This window comes from Ovis canadensis, chromosome 1 (genome assembly GCF_042477335.2).
Source record: "Ovis canadensis isolate MfBH-ARS-UI-01 breed Bighorn chromosome 1, ARS-UI_OviCan_v2, whole genome shotgun sequence".
Lineage (NCBI taxonomy): Eukaryota > Metazoa > Chordata > Mammalia > Artiodactyla > Bovidae > Ovis > Ovis canadensis.
In genome coordinates, this window is record NC_091245.1 from 114,235,764 (window position 1) to 114,260,693 (window position 24,930).

The 24,930-nt window shown below is 36.7% G+C and overlaps 1 protein-coding gene across 1 annotated transcript in view; it reads left to right on the top strand.

Moving 5' to 3' along the window:
* ATF6 (activating transcription factor 6) overlaps positions 1–24,930 on the top strand; it is a 246,416-nt gene that overhangs the window by 38,039 nt on the left and 183,447 nt on the right. The window contains exons 5-8 of the mRNA XM_069546978.2: positions 1,729–1,858; positions 2,467–2,670; positions 9,319–9,539; positions 24,711–24,896. Of these exons, the coding sequence (XP_069403079.2) occupies positions 1,729–1,858; positions 2,467–2,670; positions 9,319–9,539; positions 24,711–24,896 (741 nt within the window). The remainder of the gene's footprint in view (positions 1–1,728; positions 1,859–2,466; positions 2,671–9,318; positions 9,540–24,710; positions 24,897–24,930) is intronic.

Sequence of the window (24,930 nt, forward strand, 5' to 3'; positions counted from 1 at the left end):
GAATTACAGAAAAAGCAATTATTTCTTGTCCCAACTTTAATGGCAAAGTATTAGTATTTTACCATTAAGTATGACCTTGGCTATTCAATTATACCATGCTTTTTTTTTTTTTCAAAGTGTTAAATCATCCTTCCAGTTCTTATTTTCTAGGACTTTTACGAAGAATCTTCTCAGAGTTTTATTAAATGCCTTTTAAGCATCTAAGGCCATAAAGATAATCATTTCCTCCTATATTATCTCTTACTGTTTCCCCACCCCCAAATGTATTGTTACTCAATACACTGTAAGGTTCATGCAGTCCTGGGTTTTGGCTACATGATGATAGGTGTTAGGGATGAATGAATGAAACAGTTCTCATCCTCACCAGCATGACTGAGAGTGACTATTTCTGCCACATGCTCTTTCAGGTTATTTTGACTTTTCGTATCTGATGATTAAAAAAAAAGATTTTCTTTTAAATTTGCCTTTGGCTACCATTTGCATTTCCTTTTCAGTGAAATGATGACTCCTGTCCTTTGTTCATTTTAGGCAAATATTTTCTCTCAATATATATCTTTTAACTTTGTTTATGGCCTGTTTTTTTTATTATAAAATAATTATTATTCAAATCTGTTTTTTTCTTTATGGCTTCTGGATTTTTGACTCAAGGGAGCCTACATCATGCTAAGAGCAAACAAGTATTCTTTTAACTCTTCTTTCAGTGATCTTTTAGATTCTTTTGAAGATGATATGATGTATGTATGTAAATGTATATGCCTATTTATTTACTATACATAACATCTTTCTCTCTTGGAACTGAAATGCAACTTTATCTTATGTTGCTGCTGCTGCTGCTGCTAAGTTGCTTCAGTCGTGTCCAACTCTGTGCGACCCCATAGACGGCAGCCCACGAGGCTCCCCTGTCCCTGGTATTCTCCAGGCAAGAACACTGGAGTGGGTTGCCATTTCCTTCTCCAATGCAGGAAAGTGAAAAGTGAAAGTGAAGTCACTCAGTCATGTCTGACTCTTAGCGACCCCATGGACTGCAGCCCACCAGGCTTCTCCATCCATGGGGTTTTCCAGGCAAGAGTACTGGAGTGGGGTGCCATTGCCTTCTCCATATCCTATGTTAAGTTTCTGTATTTTAGCAAAATGAGACAGATCCACTGAATATTGAACTTTGGAAAATATTAATATTTGTATATCTCTGCATTATTTATTTACCCATTAAATGAAATAGCCCTGCTCCTTTCAGGGTTTTTCTTGCAAACATTAGGGACAAAGGTAGTGTTAATAAATAGAAAAGGATGAAAATAGAAAGAATTATTTGCTTTTGAAATTCCTGTAAGTCTGAATAAGAGATAGTGGGGAAAAGATATTAGCATTTTAACTGTGATTCTATAATGATATTAAATGTTTGTATGGCTAGGAATCAAGTAAAATATAAAGTTTGTGGGAGAAAATGTAGAAGCAGATCGAATCAGTGATCGTCTCTTTAATATAAGAGGGTTAAATAGACATACTTCGTTTTTAGTTATTTTTACTTTAGTATTGATGGATAATATTGATTTATCCATCCTCCCTTAGTGCTTACTGTATAGATATAGTTGTAATATATCACACCTTTGACTTGAAATTATCTTGAAGTGTTTCTGTTTGTACATGGATCTTGCCTCTCTTTCTAAGCCATTTTCTGCTCAAGGATACTATTCTTCTGCATGACTTTATTTGTGTTTTATTTTACTGCAGGAGGAGTTGGATTTGTCTTCTACTTCTCAGATGTCTCCTCTTTCCTTATATGGTGAAAGCTCTAATAACCCCTCCTCAGCAGAGCCACTGAGGGAAGACAAGCCCATCATTGGTCCTAAGAGCAAAACTGGTATTACTCCATCTGCTAACTTCTATTATTTCTATAGTAGACTGAGTGTAAGCTCCATATCTTAAAAGAAAATGTTGCATTAAGTGTATGTTTATTAAGCTAGCTTGCTGTTTTTAAACTAGTGGACCTATATCCTTTGTTGTGAACGTTAATATGAAGAGGAAAGGGAAAAAATGATCTTCTTTGGTTGTCTCTGTCTTTAAAGGTGAGTGATGCTCTAAAATAGATTTAGGGCCCCATCTTCAGGAGAAATTTCAAAGTTTCATCTAAAGAAGTTAAATGTGAGGCCTATTTGCCTGTGACATTTGTCAACCTCATTCACCTCAATGCTTTATTCAGTGATTTTAGCTGTTTTTCTTTATTGGTTCCTGTGTCCCCTTCGCAAAGCTGTAGCTTGGTCAGAAAGGAAGACCTCAGATTGAGGAGTCTTCTTCAGTCCACTAAGATAAAATTCTGTTTTTCAGTACATTAAGCTATGCTTAAACTTCAGTTAAGGGTAGTCAGAGGTTAAGATAATGTGTAGAGAAAGGTGTATAATAGAATCTGCTGTCTAGGATTTGCTTAATTGCACTTAAATTATATTTGTGGTTTGTTTGGTTTTTCTCCAGAAAATGGACTGACTCCAAAGAAAAAAGTTCAAATAAATTCGAAACCTTCAATTCAGCCCAAGCCTTTATTACTTCCAGCAGCACCCAAGACTCAAACAAACCCCAGCGTTCCAGCAAAAACCATCATTATTCAGACACTACCAACACTTATGCCATTGGCAAAGCAGCAACCAATTATCAGTATACATCCTGCACCCACTAAAGGTACCTGAATGGAATCTGATGCTCTCTATGTTTAATTGGAGGACACTGAAGCATGTGTTATATGATTTGTTTTAATGCAGAGTATAATTTCTGAGCACATGCTGGGTGTGTGTCAAGAATGTCCTTGGCTCTGAGGAGGTTATAGAGATGATTAATACGTGGTTCCTGTCCTAACAAGGGAGGTAGCTATCCAGATCAATTATATCTGATACTTCTCTTTTCTCACAGTTTTAGTGAAAACACCAGTCTCTAAGGCTTGTGATTTTGTGAAGAAGAAAATCTGGGAAACTTTCTTGATGCTATTGTATTCTGAGATTTTTGTGTCTATGAATTTTTTTTGTTTTTAAGGAGAGGTTAGTATTTAAAATACGATGGTTCATTTCAGGTCTAATAGGTGTGTTTTGACAATAGAATCAGACTCTTAAATCTCCGAGTAGTAGGAAGCATCGTTTAACAAACATGAGCTTGTACGGGGCATTAAATACCTGAACCTCTGACTTTAAGCCATTAAGAATGTGTGTTTCTATATTTCGTCCACTAGATGGCCTCGTATAGTTGATTCTATAAGAAGTTGAGGTCTGTCTTGAGAGAAGTTCAAGTCTGAGGATTTGGTACTGTTCACTTATAGGAATATGTATATATTTGTCACATATATGACCAACCTAGACAGCATATTAAAAAGCAGAGACATTACTTTGCCAAAAAGGTCTATCTAGCCAAAGCTATGGTTTTTCCAGTAGTGATGTATGGATGTGAGAGTTGGACCATAAAGAAAGCTGAGTGCCAAAGAATTGATGCTTTTGAACTGTGAGGTTGCAGAAGATTCTTTAGTGTCCCTTCCCTTGACTGCAAAGAGATCCAATCAGTCCATCCTAAAGGAAATCAATCCTGAATATTCATTGGAAGGACTCATGCTGAAGCTGAAGTTCCAGTACTTTGGCCACCTGATGAGAAGAACTGACTCGTTGGAAAAGACCCTGATGCTGGGAAGGATTGAGGGCAGGAGGAGAAGGGGACGACAGAGGATGAGATGGTTGGATGGCGTCACCGACTCGATGCACATGAGTTTGAGCAACCTCTGGGAGTTGGTGATGGACAGGGAGGCCTGGCATGTATAGTCCATGGGGTCACAGAGAGTCAGACAAATGACTGAGTGACTGAACTGACTGAACATACAGGGTTCATTTGCACACAGAGCTCTCTTGGGAAGATTATTCATCATTGTGCCTATACTGATATGTGTACACATGGCTAAAGCGAAACTTGTGCAGCCTTGTTTCCGTGGATTTATCTATTGGCACCAAGTAAGACTAGGTATCAATGGGGTATGGGTTATAAATAAATACCAATGTTATGTTTATAACTATATTTTCAGTTATAGATTTTTAGCTCATTTCTTTGAAGCATGGTTTTAATGAGGGCAAGGTCATAAATTTTATTTTCAGGTACTCTGTTAACTTTGCTCTATTCCATGGTCATAGACAGTATGGCATTGATAAAAAGAACTAGGTGAGAGACTGGATAGATCTGTGAAAATTCACCAATCCCTTCCAGAAAACCCCAACCAAACAAACCTGAAATACCTGCCCTCTGAGGACAGGGTCAAAATACAGTCTTTTTCATATGAAAAATAACACTCCTGTCTAATGGGTATTCTTGTGACCTGTGAATGGATGTCATGAACTCCTTGAAATAAAATGCAAGATTTAGTGTATATTATTTGTGGATTTTTCTAGGGATAGTCTCCGAAACTTTCATTAGGATCTCAAAAATGTACATCGTCCCAAAGGCTAAGAATTTAAATGTGTGAAGAACTTTATTATAGTTTCCATAAGCTGTTAAAACGTATACATAAAAAGTAAAAGTTTGACATTAATATGATCAGTATGTAAAGCAAGAGGTGTTCCTAAGAATTTGCTCTTAGTAGACCATTGGTTATGTTTGAATGACAGAAAATCTTACCTATAGCGAGAAGAGAAACTTCTCTGAGCAGTTGATCAGTTTCAGAGGCTTGAATCATACACTATTCAGAACTTCAGTGCTTTCCCATTATCTGAAAACAGTATTTATTTGGAGGGAGCATATGCTAATACAGGCCTTGTTACTATTTTTATAGTATAATCTGGAGAGGTAATCTTGTAATAACATAACAGATTTAAATGTATAACTTCCAGTCTTCCATTTATTTGATAATGAGGAGAGAAGAAGAGAAATATAGGAAAGGCATTTTACAGTTAATCGATCTAAGTATCAGAAGTAAATATTTGTTATTAAAAAAGAAGTAATTTCTTTTTTTGGCTACACTGTGCAGCATGCGAGATCTTTGCTCCCCACTCAGGGATCAAACTCTTGCCCTCTGCATTGGAAGTGCAGAGTCTTAACCACTGGACTACCAGGCAAGTCCTGCGAAAAAGAAGTAATTCTTATAGGATTAAGTTCAAATTGTCTGGCTTGGAAGGTGAAACCCATCATGGTTTGTCTCCAGTTTAGTTTTCTAACTTTACCTCATAATAATAACTCTCCTTTCTATAAATCCTTGGTTCAACTAATTTGGCTATTGTCCGTTACATTTTCTTGTTTTTTTTTCTAGTTTCTTGACATGCTGTTCAGTCTGCCTTAAATAACTTCTGCCTACTTCTACATCTGTGTCCTATACATTCATTAAGACTCTTATGATAGTGCAGGTGAGAGGTGTTGAAACTTGGAATATCAGTGAAGATCCCGGATAGACAGTGGAGATGTTAGAAAGTGTAGAATCACAGGGGCTGGCAGTTAGGTGATGGGAATGGAGGACGGAAAAAGGGAAAGTATCCTCTCTTGGGCTTTTTGGGTAGATAGTGGTTCAAATCACTGAAATGAAGGATCGAGGTAGAATAACTTGTCCCCAGTCGTTCTGTTAATAGAGGCACAGTTAGAACTTGAGCCCAGAGGGTCTGGCTCAGAGTTTGTGTAATTAATCACTATGTTCTATTGCCTCTGAAAGAATGCAGACAAGTGGTCCTGGATCTCAAGAATTGACTATCTAATTGGAAAATTATAGCAATAGTTAAAGAATAGTAACTATGAGAACTAATGAATTAATTATACATGAAATATCCTTATGAAAGTTATTATACATAAAAGATCAAGTGCCAGATACCATTCTAAGTGCTTAACTGTGTCATCTTATTTAATCCTCACATCAACTCTGTGAGGATAGGTGCTATTATTATCATCTTCCTTTTATAGATGAGAAAATTAATACACAGAGAAATTATTTCCTCTGTCACACAGCCATACTATTTCAGACAAAGGAGACATTCAATAAATGTTTGATACTAAGTTTGAAATGTTTGAAGGTAATTGAAAAGGAAGACACTGACTATCACAATCAGTGAGTCATCCATAGTCAAAAGTATCCAGCATTGTAACCAGCCGTGGTCCATGCAGGGGGATTTGTGTGTAATGCCAAAGAGGATTTTGAGCATGCTGAAATGGATAAACAGTGTTTTGGTATGCCCTTTTTAACTGTTTCCACATGAGGAACAGTAGTAACTTATGTTCAGCTGCTAACTATTTAAGCCCTGAAACAGTTCTTTGCCTTGCGTTTTGTGACCTGGTGAGCATCTAGCATGTCAGATTTAGCAAGCCACCGTGAACACACTGTAATAGAAATGTAGTTGCTTCTCCCCATTTTTTCTTGAACCCAAACTTGCCAAGACTATTTAGAGGATCATTGATTTAGATATTAAATAATTTGAGGTTAGTTGGGCACTCTGGGATGAAAGGGCTGGTTTAGCATTTTTGAAAAAAAAGAGGCATCAATGGCCTGGAAGGACTTGGAGCCACATTTAGTATGCAGATCTTGCCTTGATATTGCTTCATCTCCCTTGCTCCATGCTACAGTTCTCTTAGCAAGGAGATGGTGATAACCAGACAATGAACACTACAGACTTGGGTTATTTTTTGAATCAATTTTAAGAAATATTACAAAGCCATCTGCATGTGTTATCTGCCAATGCTTTAAATCTGTAACTGATGCTTAAACTAGGATTGTTTTTTTGAAATGATTTCACTCTTTATGGTTACCACCTCCTCTGATCTTTGGAGTAATCCCCTAAATTCACTGAACATTTTAGTTTTGAGGGGTGGCTCAGAGGGTAAAGTGTCCGCCTGCAATGCAGGAGACCTGGGTTTGATCCCTAGGTCAGGAAGATCCTCTGGAGAAGGAAATGGCAACCCACTCCAGTACTCTTGTCTGGAAAATTCCATGGACAGAGAAGCCTGATAGACTATAGTCCATGGGATCCCAAAGAGTTGGACACGACTGAGCGACTTCACTATCACTTTATCATAATTTTTAAACTCAGAAGATGTGGAACGCTGCTTCTGATAATGCTCTTTTCAAAGTATTGCTTTAAATCAGTTGTTCTCAACTGGTAGACTGTGGATCCCGGGGTATGGGTGGTCGGAGTGGCAGTAGCTTTTGGCTTTTTTGTAGGGTATCTGCAAATCCGTATTTTCTGTTGACTGGATAAATAATTTGTTTCATATATCTTTGCACTGATTTTTAAAAATTTTGTGGTTATACTTACGATAATAAATTCCAGATTCATTTCAAATCACTACTAAATTCTTACTAAACTTTTCTCATCACATATTTTCTCAGTCTACAGAAACTGAAAGGACAGCTGTGATCATCTTGGGTGACCATGATGTTTTTGATATTAAAGAAAGGTCCTTAAATTCATGGTGGGAACCTTTGGTCTGAGTTTTATATTCTTGACATACATGAGTATGTCTTTCATAGTACCAGATTAACTGTAATAGATCAGTAAGTGTTATTTAAAAAAACATTTGGTGATATGCTGTTTATTATTATTATTATTATTATTATTTTGGTTTTGCAACGTTGCTTGCAGGATCTTAGTTCTCTGGCCAGGGACTGAACCTATATCCTTGGAAGTGAAAGTGCAGAGTCCTAACCACTGAACCACTAGGGAATTCTCTATTAATTATTTTTATTTGAATATTTGGCTAGAGCAAATTTATATTTGCTTATGAGTTATTTCCATTTTTATATGTTTTTATTTCATAAAGTAAATTATTCCAAGGGAAAATTAGAAGATAAGACTAGTTAGTGATCATTTATACTAAATTGTGTATATGATAAATCTGTGAAATTACTTTTAGGTCTTTCTTACTAATTTACTTACTTTTTAGGGATAAAATACTATTAATTCTAATATAAGTATACTTTTCAAGGCCTTTTGAGACAGAAAGACTGATTTTATAGAAGTGATTTTTTTTTTAAGCTAAGACATGTTCATAATAAACAGGTGTTGAAGCATTATTTTGATTTTTAGTTTTCCTTGATCCTTTGAAATACTGAGCTGAATTTTACATGGGTCATGTTACACTGTCTGAAAGCATAGTATTTTTTTTCCTTCAAGAAGAGTATAAATATACAATGGGAAATTTTAGTTGCCAGTTACTTTAATACCTTTATTTTGCTGGATAGGCTCAGGCAGCTGTGGATGTTAGGTGAGGCTTTCAACACCTTATAAAATTGGCCAGATCTGAAAGCAAACACTCAGCAGACAAGTAAAAGTTTTACTAGACCAGTATTGGAAGTTGTTTGAGCCTTCTTTAGGTTATGATGCTAATTCTCAGATTAGCATAATTTTAAAATAAGGTTAAATGTGAAGATTAAGAAAAGACTTGTAGACTGTTTTGGTGGGTAGGGGAATCAACATTATCTGCAGGTTATGTTAAATTATAGATCTATGTTTCCGATGTTAGCTAAGAATTTATCCCAAGTGGTTTTAACATTTTTGATATTTGTAGACTCAGGTTATTCCAAGTATTGACTTACTGAATCTCTGTCATATATTTTTGGTGTTGTATGTATTTCTAAATCCCATTAACTTAAAATATATGATTCTGTGCTCAGTATACAAGGTTTGTTCTTTGTAATATGATAAATACTTCTAGCACTCAAAAGTTTCAGAAGTTAATACTTAGGGAAATCTATGTATAACTTAGCAGATTTAGTATTTGTTAGTTGAAAAAAAGTGTGGAAATACATTGTTAATCATAACTTCAAATAGAATGAATTTAAAACATATTTTAATAGAGAACGTCAATACCTATGTAAACTGTGGGAATTACTGTAGAATTTCAATGTTCTACTCCAGTAGATAATATTCTTTTGTTAGGGGTCTTTACAATATTGGAGATTACTGATGGAGATTACTTGGCTGTGTTTATGCAACAGTAGAGCAATTCTACAATGAAATGGCTACTGAAACGCTAGTTAATAAATCCTAGTAGACACATCTGTCAATAGTATGATACACAATGTTACATAACTCACAGGATTTTAAAAATACTTTGCAATACCTAAAGAAAAGGTAATATCCACAGTAGTGGATATAGTGGAACAGTAGTGTTATATGAGAACAGACATTTGGTCTATTAAAACGTATTTTAATAGAGAACGTCAGCAAGGATGTGTGCTGCTTTTGATTGTGGTTCAATTGGTGGTTTCAAATCATTTCATGTGGTTTTACCTATTGTATCTGCAGAAGAGACCTAAATGTGAACCAGTTTGCCCCTGCCACAGCAGTTATGCACCTTCTGATTCCTCTTCTTTTTTCTCTACTGCAGGTCAGACCGTGGTGCTCTCTCAGCCTACCGTGGTTCAGCTCCAGGCACCTGGAGTTCTGCCCTCTCCTCAACCAGTCCTTGCTGTTGCTGGGGGAACCACGCAGCTACCTAATCACGTGGTGAATGTGGTACCAGCCCCTGTGGCAAACAGCCCAGCAAATGGGAAACTTTCTGTGACTAAACCTGTCCTCCAAAGTACGGTGAAAAATGTGGGTTCCGATGTAAGTTTTGAAGTTGAATGCTTTTTTTAAATGCCTGATTTTGAAAATGAGAACAACAACAACAACAAAAACTATTTTTGTTTTTTAAAGTTTGTTATATTGTGTCAAATGTGCTGAAATTGCACATCCAGTCTCTGGTGGAAAATTAGGGTAAGGCTTAGTTTGTTAGAATCTAAGTGAAAAGGTTTTAAAAAATCCAAAGTGGTTTGACTAAGAGAGGTATGCATACCTTCCTCTTTTTTAATTCCTTCTTTTGAACCTTTTCATCACAATACTTCAGACTGTCACCCCCAACTCAATCATAAAGTACTACTATTTTACAGGATTCTTTCATGTTTCCTGATTGAAATGTTTTTGGCAACGCCCCAGATAAGTCTGTAGACTTCTTTTTGGTCAGAGTTTATATTTAGCTTCTCTCTTAACTTACTGAAGAGTTTTCACCACTGCATAATGATGACTTGCTACTCTTAGGAATTCTGTTTCTTAATGATTATTTAGTTTTTTCCCATCTTTGCAAATCTTCAGATTTTCTGTTATAGGGACTTTTTGTAATTTATCAATCACAGAAAGTTTCCTAAGATCTCTCACAGCCTAAAACCAGTTGTACTACTTGCCAGCTAACTCTTGCTTTCTTTAAAAGTGATACAAAATACCTTATGTTATGTGTTAAACAGTAATTGAACATTATGGGCCTGAAGTTCAATGAAAGTTAACATCAAGTAATTAGTCTGAAAGTGGATTCTCTAAAATCATGACTGGGAAAGGAAAACAAACCCTATATCTTTTTTTAAAAATAGAAGTGGATATTACCTTTTCTTTAGGTATTGCAAAGTATTTTTAAAATCCTGTGAGTTATGTAACATTGTATATCATACTATTGACAGATCTGTCTACTAGAATTTATTAACTAGCATTTCAGTAGCCATTTCATTGTAGAATTGCTCTACTGTTGCATAAACACAGCCAAGTAATCTCCATCAGTAATCTCCAATATTGTAAAGACCCCTAACAAAAGAATATTATCTACTGGAGTAGAACATTGAAATTCTACAGTAATTCCCACAGTTTATATAGGTATTGAAAACGGTGTGTGCCAATACATGAAGGAGGAACAGTAGTGTTATATGAGAATAGACATACGGTACAGGTGAGCTCGACTGCTACGTTTGAGTACTGAAAAAGGTAAGCACACAGTGCTGTGGTATAATAGACACTAATGCATAGTATGTGTTTCAAATGCAGATGAAATGATGTGAAGCTGAGATTTGTTTTAAAATACTCTATGTGGAAGTGATGAGCACAGAACAGAGGAAACATGATTAGCAAAAAAATGTTGGTACTCATTGAGGGTGGGTGTGTAGTCTTTCTTTCCTTTTGGTGTTTGAGAAGTTTTCTACAATAAGTAAATGAACCATGATAACAAAAATCTAAAAAATATTTCATGATATTTTCAACTAAAAATCATACATCCAACTTTTCAATTAAAAAGTTTTTCACAGGAGAATGATGTTCACAGGGAAATTCTATTTCATTTCTGGTGATTGGTCTGTTCAAATTATGTTTCTTCTTGATTAAGTTTCGGCAGGCCATATGTTTCTAGAAACTTGGGTGCTTCTAGGTGGTCCAGTTTGTTGGCATATAACTGTTCATAGTTTCCTCCTATGATTTTTTTGTGTTTCTGTGGTACCAGTTGTTATTTCTCCTCTTTCATTTCTTACTGGGTTCTCTTTGCTTTCCTCTAGGTGTGTGTGGTGAGAGGCTTATGGTTTATCTTTTCAGAAGACCAGCTCTTGTTTTATTGATCTTTTCTGTTGTTTTTGGATCTTTATTTTATTTATTTCCTCTCTGATTTTATTATCTCCTTCATTTTGCTGACTTTGGGTTTTGTCTGTTCTTTTTTTCCTAATTCTTTTAGGTGTCAGGTTAGATTATTTGGATTTTTCTTCTTTCTTGAGGAAGGCCTGTATGGCTATGAACTTCCCTTTCAGAACTGTTCTTGTTACATCCCATAGATTTTAGAAAGCTGTGTTTTCATTTTCTCTTGTCTTGAGGTATTTTCTGATTTCCTCTTTGGTTTCATTGTTGACCCATTGATTGTTTAGTGGCTTGTTGTTTAGTCTCCATATGTTCATTCTTTTCCCGTTTTTCTTACTGTGGTTGATTTCTAGTTTCATACTGTTGTGATCAGAAAAGATGCTTAAAATAATTTCTATTCTGAACAAGGATTTTGAAAATGATTGCTTAAATTTTTCTTTTAATACTTTTTAAATTGTAAATTTGAATATTTTTTCTATAATACAAATAAAACTTGCAATAGAAAATATTCAAAGGTAATTTGTTTAGACATTAAAAATATGTATTTTGAAATATTTTAGACATGAAAAAGGTAATGGCTAATTAGAAATTTAAAAAGTACTGATGTATATGACATCTATATATTTTTTGATTACCAATCATACCTCAGTGAGTACCAACATTTTTTTTGCTAATCATGTTTCCTCTGTTCTGTGCTCATCACCTCCACATAGAGTGCTTTAAAGCAAATCTCAGCTTCACATCATTTCATCTTCAGTTGAAACACATACTATGCGTTAGTATCTATTATGCTATAGCACTGTGTGCTTACTTTTTTTAGTACTCAAAATAAACTAACATAATAGTCAAGCTTAATCCTGTACTATATGTCTATTTTCATGTAACACTACTGTTCCTCCTTCATGTCTTGGCACACACTGTTTTCAGTGTTAAAAAATCTTAGCCTATTTTGGTCTACATTCATTGAATTATAACATTCAATCAAGGAACGTAGCTAGGATGGGGAGATGGTCTAGAAACCATGTCATGGGAAGAAGAATGGTTTAAGGGTTGGTATGATTCAGTCAACTGAAGAAAAGAAGACTGTAGAGCCGTCTTCTAGAAAATGAAGGTTGTCATTTGGAAAATAGGATAACTGTTCTGGGTTATTCCAGAGGATTCATCTAGAACAGGTGCAGGTAAGTTACAGAAAGTAAAAGTCAAAGTCGCCCAGTCTGTCCGACTCTTTGCGATCCCATGGATGTACACTCCATGGAATTCTCCAGGCCAGAATACTGGAGTGGGTAGCCAGCTGTTCCCTTATCTTCCCAACCTAAGGATCAAACCCTGGTCTCCCATATTGCAGGCAGATTCTTTACCAGCTGAGCCACGAAGGAAGCCAAAGAATACTTGAGTGGGTAGCCTATTTCTTCTTCAGTGAATCTTCCCAACCCAGGAATCAAACAGGGGTCTCCTGCATTGCAGGCCGATTCTTTACCAGCTGAGCTACAAGGGAAGCCCAAGTTATAGAAAAATTTCTTCTAAGAGTCTTTGATGCAATAATTCTATTTAAAAATAAGAAGAGATCATTGTTTTTCTTCTAGGCTTAATATCTGAATAATGAGCATCTTAATGTTGGCAGTCATCGTTGTATGTCACTGACACACATTCTGTAATCTTTATAAACATTGCAATTAATTGTTTGTCAGTCTATTAGCCAGACATCCTTTAGAAGTTCTTTGACATGAAAGACTGTGTCTGTTTTGGTTTTAAACTCTTTGAGTGCTTTGTAAATTTGGTGTATAATGCAGTCAACATTGAAGAACTGGGGGATGTGTGAGATGAGAAAGTATAGAACCAACAAGTATTAGCTTTTTTAAAAGCAATAATTATTGACTAGCATTCTTATTATTTTTCAAAATTCAGAATTGACAGTGTTATACAAGAAAGATTCAAGGACTGTATGTCTGGTGCGAGAGACGTAAGGACGATTAGAAAACATTTTCTAATCAACCTGCATTGAGATTTTTGTGCTAGCTTTTCCTTGACTAGCACATCAGGGAGTGAGCCAAACCTTTTCAGTATGAGTTTTCTGTTAGAGGTTTTGACTTAATGTTTATTTCAAGTAAAGAAACATCAGTCTGTCCTCTATCAGCTGGCCAAGCCATTCAGGAACCCAGGATAAATCTGTTCCAGAAGGAGCTGCAGAAAACTTTGATCTGCTCACATATGTAGTCTCCTGTGACCTCAACAGTTGTGTGTGTTTGTTAGACTCAAGTCCTATTAAATTAGGATAAATTTAAGTTAGTATAACCCCGATTCAAAATGGCCAAAATGAAAACTTCTTCAGCAAGCATTTTTTTATGTTTTTAAACCACAAAATGTGGTGGAAAAGTTGTAGTTCTGTACCAAAAAAAAGTGTATCAGTTTTTTGTGGCTTTGTATTGCTGACATGGCTTCTTTTTTTCTACCTTTTTTGTTCTTTTCGTTTGGCTGGTTTCACTCTCCAGAGGTCTGCTCCTGCCATAAAGTAGCATTTTTAACATACCATATTCTGCAAACTACATTAAGTGCCACATTTTCTGTTATGAAACAGTTTGCCTGCTTCAAATTATAATCTCACTCTTCCTGCCTTTTGCTGGTAAATCTGTTCTGTTTAACTCTTGGAAACCTCACCTAAGTCTTCAAGAAATATGGTTGGTTTTTGGCTCAGATCCTGATGGAAAAAATGAACATGGTCTCTCATTTCAGTGTAGAAATTCTCTTAAGCAGTTTCTTAGTAAATGGTAATCTTGGAACTACAAAGATGCCTTCATGGGAGAATATGCTTATCTTTCTTTAAAGTGCTATTGAATGTTGCCAAACATCAAACCAAGGGCTTGGAAACAGCAATCTGTTTAAATCTGCATTGAATACTTCCGCTTACCCATTATAATTCCATAAAGTTCACAAGACATTATGGCCCTAGTTTTAAGGCTATGGAGCTACAACATTGTTTTGGTTACTGGGACAACAGAGCAGAAAAAAAAAAGAGTGGTGAAATTCTATTCTAAATGTCGCAAGGGGGTCAAGGTGGAGCAAAAACCCTCAATAGGAATCAGTTGGTGGATACAATGGAAAGAAAATGATCAGAAACAAGGTCAGAACTTGAAATAACATCAGATGGGAGGCTGATGAAGGGGTACAGGCTGTACTGATAGGCCGCAGGTCTTCCTCTCAGTCCATTCGCTCCACTGAGCATCTTTCAAACCCCTTATTACTTTGGACCCTCTGTCTTGTTCTTTACTTAGTGACCTTGACTCCTTCCATTCCAGCCCCTTCCCTTTGGGAGTCCCTGTCCTGGGTCACCAGAGCCATCATGAGAAGGTGGGTGCTGGGGGATCCTTTCCACTGGCCTTGGGTGTGAGAATGGTGTGGAGGGGATTCCCCTGGCATACATCCCAAATTGAAACTTTGTCTTTCTTTCTGTGGGGACAGGGTTACATAGTTAAGTTCAAGAATTCAGGTATTGTTAGTATTGTCAGCATGGGGGTGATGTGATACTGGCCCAGATGATGCTGTACACACAGTGTTCCTTTATTGCAGTGGCGGAATGCTGAAGTTGGGAATTGACTACAGCAAGCAGTAAGCGAGCCTCATCATTGTCCAGAGGGAGATGTTATCTCACCTCTCAAGGTCAACCCTGAGAAATGGCCTGGGTAAAGAGTGGTCAGGGCTTTGTATTCTTGTCATACCCAGGAGCATGTGTAATAGCAGGACTCACAGGGTACCCCCTAAAGGAGTAGCTTCCAAGAAAAATATGAATCTAAACAATCTGTTTACAATCCAAAGTAGTGTGGAGAAACTCAGAAAGATGGAGAATGTCTGTGTTCTATTTCAGAAAAAAAAGTGCAACTACTGAACATTTAAGATGCATATTTTGACTGTAAACCCACAAATAGATACTCTGTTAGGTCAAAGTGTGAGCTGAATAACCTTGAATTGTGTGACTACCTTAGACCTGAGAAGATAAATAGTGAAAAAGTAATGAACTTTTTAGTAACTAAATTCTTAAGCAATGGAGACATTGAGATCATGATATTTCTTTAGGCTATAAAGTGGAGGAATCCATCAGAACAAATTCAACAGGAAGATTTAGAGATCTGAAAAGCTATCCAGATTCTAGTAAAGAAATTACTTCTGTGCTGACTACTTTTTGGCTCTGCTGCTACCAGGTACTCTGCACATAAAAGAAAAACATGCTTTGTTAAAATATTTGCAGTTCCTCTTTAGATGGAGATTTGGGGAGACTTTGGCAAGTAATCTCTTCTGTGGTTACAGTAGCTTTGGAATAAGAAGTGAACAAATTTTTTTTTCCATGATGTGTTGCGTTAGGTTAGATTTATGTCATGGCAACTTTAACATTCTTTATTCTTTATTTCTCAGTTTAGCATCTTGATAAGCTTAATAAATACTTATTTTTAGAGGGATGCTGATTTATATCTTAATAGATAATTAAATGCTTCTTCCCTTTCTCTGATTTCTCTTCCTATAAACTACCCCTGGAGACTCATTCCTAGGAAGACAGTCCTCCCATGACCTAGATGCTTTCTAGCCATTTTGTTTCCCTGCTCAGAAGCAATCATTGTTACCAGTTTTTTGTGCATTCTTTCTGAGATAGTTCTTTAGTGTATAAGAATATATCTTTTTACCTATTTACCTGTTTTATGGAAATGGTAACATACTATAAACACTGTCCTGCATGTCACTCTTTTCAATATATCTTAGAGATTTTCGACAGCAGTACCTAAAAAGTTTTCTTATTATTTTAACAGGTGCATGGTGGTCTTATCTCATACAGCTGTCATAATCATTTGAGTTTTATGGGTTTTTTTGTGTGTTTTTTTTTTCTTTGTAAACATTCCTCCATTGAATAACTTGGTACTTATTTCACTTTGTTCATATGAAAGTATGTCTGTAGGAGAAATTCTTAAAACTGAAACTAGAGCGTCAGAGGCTAGGTAGTCTTTCGCCTTAGGGGTAGTTGTAATTTGTTCTTCTACTTTAAATGTGTACGAATGACAGTCTTAGGGTTTCTTAATGGAACCCATCAATAGGTTTCAGTGTTTCCATGAGCAAGTTCCCTTTTCTTCACCTCACTCTGTTCCCTGCTTAATTGCTTGTAATACTTTGTATGCATGTACATTTGTCTGGAAAGAGAGTCCTTAGCTTCTGCCTTCCATGGCCTTTTGAGGTGAATGAAAGTCCTTGTTTGCTTGGGGTTTTTTAATAGCTTGGTTGGGCTAAAATTCATATACTATGGAGTTTACCTTTTTATTTTTAAAAATTGTTTACTCTCTTTGGCTTTGCTGGGTCTTCATTGCTGTGCACAGACTTTCTCTAGGTGCAGCAAATGGGGGCTACTCTCTCGTGGCAGTGCATGAGCTTCTGACTGTGGCGGCTTCTCTTGTTGCCGAGCATGGGCTCTGGGGTGCTTGGGCTTCAGTAGTTGTGGCACATGGGTTTGGTTGCCCCGCCACATGTGAAATCCTGCTGGACCAAGGATCAAACTCGTGTCTCCTGCATTGGCAGGTGGATTCTTAGCCACTGGACCACCAGGGAAGTCTGAGTTTACCCTTTTAAAATGTACTATTTGGTGATTGCTTAGTATATTCTCAGAGTTATGCAACTGTTACTGATGTTTAATTTTAGGATATTTCATCACCCTAAAACGAAACTCCATTCCTGTTAGCAGTCATTCCTCATCTGCCATCCTCTTCAACCCCTGACAGCTACTTCCTAATCTGCTTTCTGTATAAGGGAAAGTGAAAGATGCTCAGTTTGTCAGAATACTGGAGTGGGTAGCCTTTCCCTTCTCCAGGGGATCTTCCCATCCCAGGGATCAAACCCAGGTCTCCCACATTGCAAGTGGATTCTTTACCGGCTGAGCCACAAGAGAAGCCCAAGAATGCTGGAGTGGGTAGCCTGTCCTTTATCCAGCAGATCTTCCTGACCCAAGAATTGAACCAGGGTCTCCTGCACTGCAGGTAGATTCTTTACCAACGGAGTTATCAGGGAAGGCTGCTTTCTGTATGGAGTTGCCTATCCTGGACATGTCATATCGATAGTATTATACATGATGTAGCTTTTGTGTCTGACTTCTTTCACTTAGCACAGTATTTTTCAATATGTATTTGTGTAGTATATGTCAACGTTTACTCCTTTTTATGGCCAAATAATAGGCCATTTTTCAGATATACCACGTTTGGGTTGTACATTGATCAGTTGATGGACATTTGGGTGGTCTCCACTTTTAGGCTTTTAGGAATAATGCTGCTTTGAAAATTCATGTGCAAGTTTTTGTAGTCTTTTAAAACAATTTTTAGTATATAAAGAGTGTTTGCAAATCAGAAAGATCCAAGTAAACCCAACAACCAAATGGACAAAATAAGTGAATAGATAATTTACAAAGAAAAATGACAAATTATTTCAATGAAAGTATCATTGGCTATATAGTCCTGAAGGTGTGCATTCTCCAGAACATTACTGTTCTACAAATGTGTGGGATAATATTAATTGTTAACAGAAGAGAACTTTTGACTGGTTAAAGGTGGTTAACAAATAATACTCAAAGATTAAACCTGTTATGGTTAACATTTTCTGTGGCTCTTACCACCCTTGATTATGAGTTTTAAAGGAAAATTCTTTTTTCTTTTCCTATAACTCCTTAGTGTTATGTTTGTACTGCAGTCTTTTGTGTGTGTGTGTGTGTGTGTGTGTATGTACATGTGTACCAGACCTTGTATATGGTAATAATTTCAAATTTTAAAAAGTTGTAAAAACAAAACTAGTGCAAAGAACACCCATGTCCCTGGATTCACCTGTTGTTAACATTTTACCACATTTGCTTTATCAGTTAGTTTTATTTATCTGCCTATTATCCATCTTCATATATATATATATATATATATATATAGATACACACACATTTTTTTCCTGAACTATTTTACAGTAAGTTACATACCTTATAGTTCTTTACCCTTAAATATGTCAGTGTGTATTTCCTCAGAATAGGGATATTCTCTTACATACCCACATCACCTTCATAAATTTGTGTTTGTAAAATACTTTTTTCAGCTGTCAGTATGACAGTTTTATCACTTGAGTTTTTCCCCCTCCAATATAGGATCCCTGTAGGGTCAGATACTGCACTGAGATGTCATGTCTCTTTGACTTCTTTCAATCTGGAGCATTCCCATAGCCTTTGTCATTTTGACGCTTCTGAGAAGTTCAGCTCTTCTCCAACATAGTTTTGATAAGTACTTCACATTTATTTTCACAATAGTCCTATTTGATTCTCTCAAAATCCTTGTAAAGCGGGCTTTGTTCTCATTTTACCATTGAATGAATCAATTCGTTAACTATTTCAGTCAAGGCCATATTACTTAGATGGCTGATACTGATGAAGTGGTATGTACCAGACACTTTGTTGTAAGTGCATAAAACCTCCTAATGGCCTTCTCAGGCAAATGAGAGTCCTGATAAATACAGAATAAGGGGCAGACTGAGGGATCTTGGGAGGAGAGTGAATTAGATTTTTATTCTTAGGCTCTGGTTTTCTGCTTTTGTATGAATTAAATGGGGTTTCCAGATTTTGTCTGTTTATGTTTTAATCTGATATTTAATATTTGAAATCTGTAAAAATAAGAGCTGGAATGAAGGCAGATATTTGCAATATTACTTTAGTTGAACAGTTTATCAGAGTATCTCTGAGGCACATTGTTGATGGAATTAAGAATTTTTGTTTCCTCACCCAGTTTATTCATAGCTGCAGGATATTTCTTTTTAGTGAAACTTATAGCTTCAGTTCAGTTCAGTCGCTCAGTTGTGTCCACCTCTTTGCAACCCTATGAATCGCAGCATACCAGGCCTCCCTGTCCATCACCAACTCCCGGAGTTCACCCAAACTCACCTCCATCGACAGTGATGCCATCCAGCCATCTCATCCTCTGTTGTTCCCTTCTCCTCCTGCCCCCAATCCTTCCCAGCATCAGAGTCTTTTCCAATGAGTCAGCTCTTCGCACGAGGTGGCCAAAGTATTGGAGTTTCAGCTTAGCATCAGTCCTTCCAATGAACACCCAGGACTGATCTCCTTCAGAATGGACTGGTTGGATCTCCTTGCAGTCCAAGGGACTCTCAAGAGTCTTCTCCAACACCACAGTTCAAAAGCATCAATTCTTCAGCACTCAGCTTTCTTCACAGTCCAACTCTCACATCCATACATGACTGCTGGAAAAACCATAGCCTTGACTAGACGGACCTTTGTTGGCGAAGTAATGTCTTTGCTTTTTTAAATATGCTATCAGGTTGGTCATAACTTTCTTTCCAAGGAGTAAGCGTCTTTTAATTTCATGGCTGCAGTCACCATCTGCAGTGACTTTGGAGCCCAACTTATAGCTTGCCGCTGCTGCTAAGTCGCTTCAGTCGTGTCCGACTCTGTGCGACCCCATAGATGGCAGCCCACTAGGCTCCTTTGTCTCTGGGATTCTCCAGGCAAGGTAAAAAATCTGCCTGCAATGCAGGAGCCACAGGAGACATGAGTTTGATCCCTGGGTCTGGAAGATCCCGTGGAGGAGGAACTGGCAACCCACGGCAGTATTCTTGCCTGGAGAATCTCGTGGATAGAGGAGTGTGGTGGGTGACAGTCTGGGGTGGCAAAGAGTCAGATATGACTGGAGCAACTTGGCACAGTGTGGCATGTGTGTGGCACATTAGTTTACAGAGAACCTTCATGTCCATTAAAGTTGATCCTCACCTCCATCATAGGACCTGCGATAATGGAGTTAGGCTTCAGACCTTGGCTTTCCCTCAGTTCAGCACTGGGGTCTTTACTCTGGTCCATCAGTGAGGCTTACAAGGCAGCCCTGACACAGTGCCAACTTCAAATTATCCGTATCTTGAAACTTGCTGTTCCCTTTTCTCTCTCTCTACAAATGTATTCTCTTAATTAAGAAAAAAATTCAAGCAGATGGTTTTAAGTTTTGTGAGACAAAGTATAAAGATTGACTTTATTTGAACAGTCTGGAATCAGATAAAACAGCAAAGTTAATAGCATCCATATTTTATGATACAGTAGTCATTATTGTGCTACATGGTAATTAAGCACACATGTTTAACATTGGTACTAGAACCATTTTGTTTTTGGATTGGATGAGACCTTTAGAGGATTAAAGTGTCAATTTCCAGTAGATGAAGTTTATTTCTTTTTTATTTAATTGAATAAAGTTTTGTTTGATATAATGAAGAGAGAAAGATTCCACAAAATGAGAATTAGAACTGATAGATATATAGTAACCTAGTGGTTCGTTCACCTGTTTGTTACCAATACATGGTCTGTCTTGAGCTTGTGTGAGATGTTGGGATGTATTTCTTAGCGGTAAAATATTTTAATATCTTTATAGCCATTCAGGACTTCGAAGCTCATTTTTTAGCAACGTCACAGAATCAAGGGTCTAAATAGTCTATTTGTAAGAAGAACATGTCTTATAGTGTTTATCAGTAACTTAAAATGAAACATAATGCAAAGAGCTTAGGATTTTGACTCTTAAATTGATCCAACCTTCAAAAAGTATTTGTCCATTTGTGAAAGTTCTCCTTTTATGAGACTCTTTTTTTAAAAATATAAATTTATTTTAATTGGAGGCTAATTATTTTACAGTATTGTCGCGGTTCTGCCATGCATTGACATGAATCCTTACATGTGTTCCCCATCCTAACCCTCCCTCCCACCTCCCTCCCCATACCTTCCCTCTGGGTCATCCCAGTGGACCAACCCCGAGCACCCTGTGTCATGCATTGAACCTGGACTGGTGATCCTTTCACAAATGGTAATATACATGTTTCAATGCCATTTTCCCAAATCATCCCACCCTCGCCTTCTCACACAGAGTCCAAAAGACTGTGCTTTACATCTGGGTCTCCTTTGCTGTCTTGCGTATAGGGTCATCGTTACCATCTTTCTAAATTCCATATATATGCGTTCGTATACTGTATTGGTGTTTTTCTTTCTGACTTACTTCACTCTGTATAATAGGCTCCAGTTTCATCCATCTCATCAGAACTGATTCACATGTATTCTTTTCAATGGCTGAGTAGTATTCCATTGTGTGTATGTACCACAGCTTTCTTATCCATTCATCTGCTGATGGACATCTAGGTTGCTTCCATGTGCTGGCTATTATAAACAGTGCTGCAGTGAACATTGGGGTACATGTTTCTCTTTCAATTCTGGCTTCCTCGGTGTGTATGCCCAGCAGTGGGATTGCTGGGTCATATGGCAGTTGTGAGAGTCTTTCTTATAGTCGAATAAATGTTTAATAATGAAACACTATGTTTTATAGTGCAGTGGCACTAAAGGGAGAGTATTTTTCTGCTTTGGAGTTTTTCCTTTTCTAAGGCATAATGCTTGGTGAAAGAGATGCCTGAAGGCAGGGTGATCAGAAGCAGGGGCTGGCTAGCTGTTCACTCATCTCAATCATGCTGAATCATGTTATACGCCCACAGGGAGATGTGTCAATTGATTAATGGGCCAGAGTATTGATTTTATGTTTGTAGACTGCTAACAGAGGAGGGTAAGCTTCCAGATACAAGCAGTTCCATAAGCCTTCAATTTCAAACGGGCGCGTAAGTAAAGTAACCACACAGTTCACTGAGTTGAAAGTTCCATACTGTAATGCAGGACTTCGTGTTTGGTATTTAAAAGCAGCGTGGAGCTGTTGTGTAAGTAGCACTGGTCTTGAAATTAACTTCCCTAAACTCTAGCCTTGATTCTTCTACTCTAACACTATCGAATGATGAGCCTTATTTTAAAGAATCTTGAAAACTATAACAATTTCAACAAGAGGAGATTAGTTAAATGTTTTATGGAGCATCAATATAGTTGAAATACTGGGCTGCCATTCTCATGGCATGTCAAAGGTGATCATGATATGTTGTATGGGAAAAAAAATCAGTTTACAGAACAGTAATTACAGGTAGTCCTTTTTTTCTTTTAAAATATCCTCCCCTGTCAAACAAACAAACAAACAGTATGCATATGTTTAATCTGAAATTTTATTTTATTTCTTTTACCCTCAAAAATACAGAATAATTTAAATATTTTATTCAGTTAGCTGAATATAGCTTGCTGAGATGTAAAGTTGGAGCTCTGTGTTTGGAGTTTCCTATGGACTTCATATATTTTTACTGTACTCATCCTTTGTATTTATTGGTAATACTGAGTATTTACTGCATTTTCAGAACTATTGTTATCTCTTTCTACGGGAAGAAATGAATATTTGGCTACAGGTGGTTTTCGTTTCTTTAGTATGAGGCATGTGCACTGACAGCCTTTGAAACTTTATGCTGTATAATATGCAGGTGCTTTTATTGTTTATAGAAATCCCTAATCCTGTTTGAAATTTATTAAGTAGTGTGCCATGTGTAAGCCTCCCCAGAGTCCATACATTAATCAGCCTTTAAATAAGTAAGGTTACCTTTTATCCAACTTTTAGTATAAGCTCTTCCATCTGGGAGCCTTCTCTTTTATGTGCTTGCTCAGCATTCTGTGTACTTCAGCACTCTTGTGTTAAGTATCAGTTATGGACACTGGCATTCTCAGTAACAATGAAGATCACTAAGAGTAATAGTAGATCGAACAAAGTGGCATTTCCAGAAAATAGTTTGAAATTGTTGAATAATTAAAATCCATCATGATTTGACGCTGCTCTGTGTGTGTGTTTAGCATTATTGAAGAGTGGGATAGTTATGCCACAGGGAAATTTTGTAGATTGATGGTTATAGAAGTCAGCATTCTTGTGATGTTTCAGTTAAAAAAGAAAAAAAAAGGAGGGGGGGCGGAGATACACTTCTTGACATCTCATGTAATATTTCTTTTCCTTGTGGATTCTTTTTTTTTTCCTTATGGAGTCTGATTGCTCAGTTGGATTTGGTATACCTCTATTTCTAGAAACTGTAGTATGGGATGGAAATTGCATTGTTATTTCAAAAGAAATCAGCATTAAATTATTTAGTTTTATTTATGTATCTCAGTAAAAGTTATTAAACAGCTGCAGTAAAATGTTTAGTTTTTTAAAAGTCCTTTACAAAACAGAGAAGTCAGAAATTCTGTCATCTCTATACTCACAATAATAAATTTAGTATTATTTGGTTCTTTTTATGGACTTAATTTTACTATCTCACATTCTCTCTGAAATAGACTAATGCTAAAACACGTTTCACATCTTTGTTTATAAAATATAACAAAAATAATTTTGGTCAGTAAGTTTTGATTATGGTAGATGTTGTGGGTCATATCACATAGTTTTGGCTTCCAAGGTATAAAATCTAGGAAAAGAGAGAAAAAGTCAGCATTTTTGAAACAGAGCATTCAGCTGTATCTTCTGAATTATAAGAGCATAAGTAATTCAGACAGTATTAAAAACTCCAAGTGGTCTATCATAATTAAGAGTTTGGGTGGTGCTTAGAATTAGCTTAGTAGAGGAGATAGCATTCTAAATCAGAACACACAGTATGAATAAAGGAACAAGTTAGATATGTGTGAAGATCATGGAATAACCTTGATTGGCAGGTGTGGTGTGAGTAGTTGTAGAGTTAGGAAAGTGGTCACATTATGGAAGATTTTGAAAGCAAAGGTAGGTAGGTAAAATACATGACTAGCTTGCTTTTGCAATGGAGTAGCAAGATTAAAATGTTTTTAGGAGAAGAAAGTTATCTTAAAAATGGTACACAGAAGGAGCTTGAAGCCAGTTGAAGTAGTTAGAAGGCTGTTGTTGCAGTAGTCTGGAGATGAGTTAATATGTTTGTGAATGAAAGAAAAATAGGTTACTGGTCACACCTTCCTTTATGTCCTAAGAGATACCATTGATAGAAGATCAGTAGGTTTTAAAGAATAGGTAGAGGGAGGTAATGAATTCAGTTGGCAAATGGTGAATTTGAAGTGATGGTAGCTCTACCAGCAGAAGTGGCCCTATAAGTAACTGGATAGATGGTTCTGAAAAACAGTCAAGTAATTCAGGGCCTGTGATATAGATTAAAGCTGTATGTATACTATATATAGTATTTCTAAAGGGAAAATGGGAAGATCAATAAATAAATCTTATTTATCAATAAATAAGTCTTATTTCTGGTGAAAACACCAGAAGAAATCATTTAACAGGTTTTAGAAGGCCTTATTTAATCATTTGATTTCAGTTTATTTCATTTGAGTATTTTTTTAAAAAACAACCAGTGAGCTATCTTTTGAACACTTTGTTTAAAAATAATTATAAAAATCAGTATATTCTTCACTGATCTGATTCTAAAATCCAACTATTTTTGATTTACTGTAACTTTTCCTAGATTGCTGTGCTAAGGAGACAGCAACGTATGATTAAAAATCGAGAGTCAGCTTGTCAGTCCCGCAAGAAGAAGAAAGAATACATGCTAGGCTTAGAGGCAAGGTTAAAGGCAGCCCTTTTGGAGAATGAGAAGCTGAAGAAAGAGAATGGTTCACTGAAGCGGCAACTGGATGAAGTTGTATCAGAGGTGAGTGCTAGTTAGTGATAGAGGCGAGATGATG